The sequence below is a fragment of the Dromiciops gliroides genome, chromosome 1, assembly GCF_019393635.1.
Source record: "Dromiciops gliroides isolate mDroGli1 chromosome 1, mDroGli1.pri, whole genome shotgun sequence".
Classification (NCBI taxonomy): domain Eukaryota; kingdom Metazoa; phylum Chordata; class Mammalia; order Microbiotheria; family Microbiotheriidae; genus Dromiciops; species Dromiciops gliroides.
Genome location: NC_057861.1, coordinates 623,546,545 through 623,555,321, shown reverse-complemented (window position 1 = coordinate 623,555,321; position 8,777 = coordinate 623,546,545). Strand labels below are relative to the sequence as shown.

General features: G+C 46.0%; 1 protein-coding gene across 1 annotated transcript; it reads left to right on the top strand.

Moving 5' to 3' along the window:
• Positions 1-2,167: 2,167 nt before the first annotated feature.
• Positions 2,168-6,212, top strand: LOC122752881 (testisin-like). Its single transcript, XM_043999836.1, is given in 7 exon segments — positions 2,168-2,291; positions 2,398-2,424; positions 2,620-2,782; positions 3,729-4,012; positions 5,589-5,755; positions 5,929-6,148; positions 6,151-6,212. Coding segments are annotated over 7 exon segments (1,047 nt in total).
• Positions 6,213-8,777: the final 2,565 nt, after the last annotated feature.

Sequence of the window (8,777 nt, the reverse complement as noted above, 5' to 3'; positions counted from 1 at the left end):
TCCAGGCCCTCATCACTCCAAACCATCCTTCACATACCTGCCAAAGTGATCTTTCCAAAGAAGGGTTTTTCAATCCATCTACAGAGAAAGAACTGATGGTATCTGAATACAGATTGAAGCATAATTTTTTTTTGTTAGTTCCTTTTCCTAAAGTTTTTTTTTAGTCTGTCTTCTTTCATAACCTGACTAATGTGGAAATGTTTTGCATGACTACATATGTATAACTTATATGGAATTGCTTAAATTCTTAAGAGGGAGTGGGGAGGGAAGAAGAGAATTTGGAACACAAAGTTTTAAAAATTGGTGTTAAAATTTGTTTTTACATGTAATTTGGGGAAAAAAAATTCGAAGAAGGCTTCTTATATCGTCACCCCCATAGTGCTCAAGTAGCTTTAGGGCAGCCGTGTGTGTGTGTGTGTGTGTGTGTGTGTGTGTGTGTGTGTGTGTATCCTGGACTCCTTTTTCAGGATAATAAATAGAATTACAAAGGAAATCAATTCCACTGAAATATAGTTATAATCTCTCTCTCTCTCTCTCTCTCTCTCTCTCTCTCTCTCTCTCGCTTTCTTTTTTTTTTTGGTGAGGCAGTGGGGGTTAAGTGACTTGCCCAGGGTCACACAGCTAGTAAGTGTCAAGTGTCTGAGGCTGGATTTGAATTCAGGTCCTCCTGAATCCAAGGCCAGTGCTTTATCCACTGCGCCACCTAGCTGCCCCTTATAATCTCTTTTTAATGCAAGTTTTCAGATTCCCTGGAATCTGTCTGTGGATCCAAGGTTACTGGTCCCCTAATGCCAATGGGATCAAATACCAGCTCCTCAGCTTGGCATGTAAAGACCTTCCCAATCTTGCTCCAAACCAGTTGTTTGATATTACTGCCCTTCACATGCTCTGCATTCCAGCCAAACTGGCTTCTTTGCTGTTGCCCCAGCTCAGGTTTCCCTCTCCTGCCCCCTCTGCCCTTATACTGGCCTTGTGTCATACCTAAAATCAGCTTGCTCAGCTCCATAGCCTAGATTCCCTAGCTTCCCTCAAGGATTGTGCTCAAATTCCAGGTCACTTGCCCCAAGCCCATCTTATGATATTTACAAGGTCAAAATGAACAGTAAAGGAAGGGTCTTGTCCTCCCATCCTGAGAGGAGCAGTGGGCAGAAGGGGGGCGGGGTGTCTTTTCCGAACTAGGCTTGAAAGGGCCTGTTTCAGAGGGAGGGAAGAAGGGGTGGGGGAGGTTTGGAGTATGATGGTTGAGGCTGGCAATGGCCTGACCCAAGCCCAGCACCCCCCACGCCCCCACACACACTCCTGCTCTGCCATCCTATTGTCCCCCAGAGGGAATTAACCAGAGACCAAATCTTGGTTATAGGGAGAGGTTCTCCAGCTGACTCCTTTCCCACTTTATATATATATATGTGTGTGTGTGTGTGTGTGTGTGTGTGTGTGTGTGTGTGTGTGTGTGTGTGTATGTATATATATGTGTGTGTGTATATATATATATATATATATATATATAAATATATATCCCTGTCTCTCTCCCTCTGTGTCTCTATCTCTGTCTCTCTCTGCCCCGTGTCTCTCCATCTCTCTGTCTCTACTTCTCTGTCTCTTCCTCTGTCTCTCTGTCTCACCCTCTGTCTCTCTCCCCCGTCTCTCTGTCTCTCTCCCCGACTTCTGTGTCTCTCTATCTCTCTGTCTCTCTCTTCCCCCGCCCCATGTCTCTCTATAGATCTCTCTGTCTCTCTCTGTCCCTCCCTCTGTCTCTCCCCCCTTCCTCTCTAAGGAGCTTCTGCTGAGATATGACCTTTCTGAATACTGTCCCAGATTCTGCTGTCTCAGGCTCACGACGCCCCTGCCTCAGTGGGCCCCTCTAGCCCTGGCCACCACACCAGACAAAGGCCATCAGGGGGCTCAATGGCCCCCCCAGGAGGGAGGAGGGGAAAGAGGCTGGGGCTTGGGTGAAGGCGCTGCTCTCCCCCAGCCCTCCTCCCACAGTCCCTATGCCCAACCCCAGGGAGGCGCTAGCCTCCTCCAGTCTGCCCCCTGGGCCCCGCAGTGGAGAGAAGACAAGAGGAGGCGGAGACAAGAAGCACAGACTGAGCCGTCCCCAGCAGCGTCCCAGCTTGGGCAGAGACTAGGAGCCTCCTGAGGGCAGGAGCCCCAAAGCTGGAAGAGCATGGGCCGGGTCAGCTTACTCCTCCTGCTGCCCCTCGTTCTGAGGGTCCTGGAACAGAGTGAGGCGGAACTGGGGGTCTGGGGCAGGGATGGGAAGGGCACGGGCCCTGGGTGTGGAGGGGCAGGTTATATATGGGAGGACAGGGACGGGGTCCGGGCCAGGCCGTTGGGAAGCAAGGCATAGCAATACCCAAATCCAAGAGCTCGGTCCTCCCTATACTCTCCCCGCAGGTGTGCAAGGATCTGACCAGAAAAAAGGTAAGACATCCAGACCAGGGAGCAGAAGCCCAAGTTCTCTGAGGTGGAGGAAAGGGGGGGAGGGGGAGGAAAGGAAGCATAAGGGGCCTGAGGGCAACTTGGTTCTGAAAATGGAGGGGGAGGGGGAGGGAACCTGGAGCAATTACATCCAGGACCCTCAGTCCCTTTGCACAATCTCTTTCCTTTTCATTCTAGTCTGTGGACAAACTGTGACTGGAGGACGAATCCTTGGGGGCCAGGAAACTACCCTAACACGGTGGCCATGGCAGGCAAGCCTGAAGTATAAGACCCACCACTGGTGCGGGGCCACCCTCATCCACTCAAGTTGGGTGATGACAGCTGCTCATTGCTTCCAAAAGTGAGTGCCCAATTCTAGTCTGGAGGGTGGGAAAGGACCCAAAGTAAAAAGGGAGCTATCAGGGAGTCCTTGGACCTTTCGTTCTTTTTTTTTTTTTTCCCGAAGCAATGAGGGTTAAGTGACTTGCCCAGGGTCACACAGCTAGTAAGTGTCAAGTGTCTGAGGCTGGATTTGAATTCAGGTCTTCCTGAATCCAGGTGCTTTATCCACTGTGCCACCTAGTTGTCCCAGGACTCCTCATTCTTAAGGGGATGGTTGGACAAGGAGGCAGGGTCAACATTAGAGCCCCATCCCTGGCCATTTACCTTCCCCTCTCTGGACCTAATCTCTGCCCCTGGCTCAAACCCCATGTTCCCCAATCTTTTCTCAGTCCGTAGAAAGGACCTAAGGGATTCTGGACACCTGAAAACACCAACTAAGTAATGAAAGACCCTGGAGAAACTGTTACAGAATCAAGACTACCTTCACAAATGGGGAAGGAGCTGTCTTAGGAATCTGAATCCCTCTAATTTCCTTCGGTCACCTTCCTGGACCCTGTCCATTACAGGACTGGGTCAACTTCCTGAAGAAACTTACTCTCAGGTGGTTATCCCCCAATCCCCAGGAAAGTTAAGTCATTCCCCCAACATACACAGATTTGCATTTCCATTTGGAACCACTGAAGAGCCAGAAAATTTTAGATGCAAAGGAATGAATCTTTAATTATGAGATTTTTAGGCATCGTGGCATACAAGTAAGGGGAAAATTCAGTGTAGGAATCTGCCAAGTATCTCAAATGACAACAGGCAATTCTTCCTAAACATAAGGTCATCCATTCTCACCCACACTAAGAAAATCCCCAGGAGGCTCAGGATTATACACTAAGATAGCAGAAACGTTCAACCCTAACACCCCCAAACCCAGCTGCCTCAGAGAGACAATTAAAACATCCACTCCTTCTCCCCAGCCAGGCTCAGGATCCCAGAGTTTGGAAGGTTCAGCTGGGCTCACGCACCATTAGACCACACAAATTAAGCTTTAGCTACTTGTATTCCCGACGGGTGAAGGAAATCATCTTGCATCCCTTCTACTTCGGGTGGCCTCCCAAGGACATTGCCCTGGTCAAGCTGCACTCACCAATCCGCTTCAAGAGGAATATCCTGCCCATCTGTCTCCCAACTTCCCTGACAGAGTTCGAAAATGTGACCAGGTGCTGGGTGACAGGTTGGGGAAGAATAAAAGAACACGAATGTAAGGATGGGTGAGAGGACAATGAGCTTTTGATCAAACCTTAGTTGTGATTGCTTGTTTGTTCCCTTCTGCCCTCAGCTCAATGTATTCCGCTTCTTTTTGTCCCTTACATTTGCAGGGCATTTTGGGGGGAAGGGAGGGGGAGGCAACTGGGGTTAAGTGACTTGCCCAGGGTCACACAGCTAGTAAGTGTCAAGTGTCTGAGGCCAGATTTGAATTCAGGTCCTCCTGAATCCAGGGCCGGTGCTTTATCCACTGCGCCACCTAGCTGCCCCCATTTGTATGGTATTTTTACAGAGTTTACAAAGTGCTCACGTAGCCTTCAGCTCATCTGAGGCTGCAATAAGTAAGAGAGACAGGTATGACCATCGCTATTTTACAGATGAACAAACCAAGGCTTCAGAATCCCAAAGCTTATAAGGGTAAGAATCAGGACTAAGACAGAAGGCTTCTGATTCCTTCCTTAGTCCAACATTCTTGTCACTACATGATGTGGCCTCCCTACCACTGCAGTCCAGCAGGAACTGGAGGACAGATTGGCATAACCAAAACATGTCATTGCCGGGCTCGGCATAAGGAAGGTACGAGATGGTCAAAAAGGAGGAGAAAGGAGTAAACTCTGCCCTGGTGGTTGTTGCAAAACAGTTTTGAGAGAAGATGCCATCCCTCCCCAGCATTCAGGATGAAGTCTGAGTACACTGGACTATAGGTCAGGAAGGGGAATAGGGACCCTTTGCAAGACCTTGATTCACAATAGACTACATTCTTTTGGCATTCAACTAATATTTGCTAAAGTGTCCAAAAGTGTGCAAGGGACTGAGAGACACAAAGACTTGTAAGACAAACTCTTCCTCAAAAAGCTCTCAATCTCATTAGGGAGGCATAAGCAATGTGAAATTTTAAATAGCAATGCCAGACAGGCTATGGTAAGTGCCAAGGGAGGGATCTAGCCAGGAAGGGCTCCGAAAAGAAGTTATTGTGGGCTGGAGAAGCCAAAGAAATCTCTTGGAAGAGATGAGACTTGATCTGGCCCCTAAGGAGAGGTAGGATTTCAGGCAGAGAAACATGGGGAGCAAAGTCTGAGGAGAGAAAATGTGCTTAGCATGGGATAGCTAAGGAAACAAATTGGCCTGAAGTAGTGACTTCATGTTGGGGAATAGCAGTAGCCTGAGATAAGGATGGAAAGGTGATGTACCGTATTGGACCGTATTGGAAAGAGCCTTAAATGGTATGCTAAGAGGTTAGCCTTTATCCTGTCCTATCCTAGGCTCAGCGCTTTGCTTTTTGGTCCAAAGTATCATGAATTCTCAGGCTTTCCAAAAAGCCCACATTGTAATGGGAACATTAAGACACACATTCTAAAAAATAAAAAAGACACACATTCTAGATCTACCTATAAATGAAGGTTGGTTGATCAAGTGTTTTGAATCATTCGGTCCTCTAAAATTTTTTGTTAGCGCCAATCAAGGTTTTATTGTCCAGATCCCGGGTGCCCCACCAGAGAGTCGGCTGCCTCGAGATTGCCAGGCTTCGTCTCTGACCTTAACTATGACCTCTCCTGTTCCCATATCTCCAGACCTAAGGAAACCCTGGTACCTACAAGAGGTAGAATTGCCTCTCATCGATCAAGAGACCTGTGACCTGTACTACCACATGGGAACACAACTTCCTCCTTTTATATCCAGGATATATGACGATATGATATGTGCTGGTTTTGCAGAGGGTCAGAAGGATGCCTGTCAGGTGAGATGGACCATTGGTTTCCCTTCACTTTACATTTCTCCTGGGATCCCTAAATCCCCAGCTACCAACCATCGCATTCTGCCTCCCTTCACTTCTTTGCTCCACTCTAGGAAATGTCTTTCACCATGACTACTACCCTTCTAGAGTGATTCACTTTCTCTTTCTTTCCCCAGGGTGACTCTGGAGGTCCCTTGGCATGTAAGGTCAATGGTATTTGGCATCAAGCAGGTATTGTGAGCTGGGGAGATGGCTGTGGTCGACCCTACCGGCCTAGTGTCTTCACCAATGTCAGTATGCACACTGACTGGATCTTAAACACAATTAACTCAAGCACCTTTAGCTTAATACCCTCCAGATTTTTCCTCCTCCTCACACTACAACTGCCCTAGGCCTCTCTGAGCCCATTTCCCAAGTCATCTGCTTAAGGTCTGACAAGTATGACTACCACCTAAGCTAAGGCCTGAAGCGGGGAAGATGGGGCTCTCCCAGGCAAAGACATTTTGCTAAAGATTAATTCAGGTCTCTTGTTTGCTCCAGTGAATGGATGTTTGAAGCCCCTAGGTCCTGGGTTGAGAGTGATTTCATTCGAGGGACAAAGCACTGACTAGGAAGAAGTGGTGATGGGGTTAGGGAGACTGCGGTGTCCTCTCTGACTCATATGCTTGTCTTTCTATCTAATTGCTGTTGGTTAACTATTTTAATTAAAAAAAAATCATGACGATACCAATCCTTACTGTGACTTCCCTGTTGTCCTATCCCTGAGTCTGTCTTCACCAATCATGGCCAAGACAACACCCTTGGCAGGAGACAAGGCCATTCTACATGAAATGGAGAGGTGAAAACTGGCCTGTTCCTGGAGATGTCCACCCCAGGCCTCAACATAGTTTCTGTTACCTCCACCATGGGGACCTCTGACACACAGTGTGCCCACTCCCCATCTTTTTCTGGCTTCCAATGCCACCTGGAGCTAGGAACCAACTCAAGCACAGTAGGAACTTCTGAGCTCTGAGTCTATACTCCCCGTGAGATTGGGTTTGTATGCCCAAGAGTCTTCTGTGGAGGTAACCTGACTGCAGAAGGGTACGTGGAGTCAGAAATAAGGAAAAATGCCAATCACTACATTAAAAGAAAACAAACCCCAAAAAAGACTCAATTTCTTGATAAGTGGAGGCTACATGATTGCATTGGAAAGATCACTGGGCTCTGGAGCCACCAATCATAATTCTGAGGGACCCAGGTTCAAATCCTGCCTCTGATACTACCTGTATAGCCAGGTAATTCATTTAACCTTCCTGGGCCTCAGTTTCCTTATCTGTAAAATGAGGGGACTGAACTGAAAGACCTCTGAGATTCCTTCCAGTTCTGTTTCTATGTTTCATAAATGGTTAAAGTATATAGACAGTTTCCAAAAGAGTTACCCCACATTGTTAATAATCACTTGAAGAAATATTAGCGATACAAATTAAAACAGCTTTGCGGGCCCACTTCACTTCAATGAAATTGGCAGAAATAATTAAAAACAATGGAATTCAATGCTTGTGGGATTATGGAGAAACAGGTACACTCATTCATTACTCATGTATTTGCTAACTTATAGAATTTTTTTTTGCAAAAATAGTTTAAAGCAATGAAATTAAATGCAGGTAGGGCTGTGGAAAAATAGATACACTTATTCATTATTTATGTATTTGCTTACTTATAGAATTTTTTGGAAAGAAACCTAACAACATACTGTAAAAGTAACATAGATAATCACACCCTTCAACCCAAATCCATTTTGCAAATGATACCCTGAAAGTGTTACCAAAAACAAACAACAGAAAAGAGTTATCTGTTCAAATTAGCCAAATTGATTTTGGCTAATTTAATATCAATTCTAAAACCTGGAAGCAACTTTAGTGTCCCAAACAAATTGTGTTTATCAATGAAATAGAATTTTTTAATTCAAGTAATGTGATCAAGTAAGAGGATCATAGTATTAAAGACTTAAAGTTAGACCTTAGAGGCTATCTAATCTAATCTAACCTCCTCATTTTACTAAAAAGGAAACTAAGGCCCAGAGATATTTAGTGATTGGTCTGAAGTCACACAGATAGCAATCTAGCCATGAATCCCAGGCAGCTTGCCATTCCCCCCACAAGTATGTAGCAAAGGGTAAAAGGTGCAGACGAGCAAATTTTGACATTATGTAGGTGGGAGAAATTTCCTACAGAAGAGCTCTTCAAACTTGAAATGAGCTGTCTCCCAGGGGTGTGAGGGATGGTAGATTTTCCCTCATTGGTGGTCTGTAATCAAGGATGATGAAGCAGCCTACTGTAGTAAGTAGGCTTACTTGGTCCTGGAGTCAGGTAGAGTTAAGTTCGAATCTCCCTTCAGATACTTACCAGGATGGTAATCCTGGACAAATCACATGACCTCTCTCAGCCTCAGTTTCTTCATCTTTTTTTTTTTTTTGGTGAGGCAATTGGGGTTAAGTGACTTGCCCAGGGTGACACAGCTAGGAAGTGTCACATGTCTGAGGCTGCATTTGAACTCAGGTCCTCCTGACCCCAGGGCTGGTGCTTTATCCACTGTGCCACCTAGCTGCCCCAGTTTCCTCATCTTTAAAATGGTAATAATAATAGTACCTACCTCAAAGGGTTATTATGAAGATAAACAGAGATAACACATGTAAAGAGCTTCTTGGACATTAAAGTGCTCTCTAATGCTTACTAGCTACATCCACAATACATACAAAGTGTATGGGCAGTCATCTGAGGGGGGAGCCACTAGCAATTGGGGAATGTGAGAAAGGCCTCCTGCCAGGGATGAGATTTAAGCTTAGTCTTTTTGTTCTTTTTTTTTTTAATTTATTTGTTTATTTATTTATTTGGGTGGGGCAATCCGGGTTAAGTGACTTGCCCAGGGTCACACAGCTAGTGTTAAGTGTCTGAAGCCACATTTGAAGTCAAGTCCTTCTGAATCCAGGGCCAGTGCTTTATCCACTAGCGCCACCTAGCTACCACTAAGATTAATCTGAAAG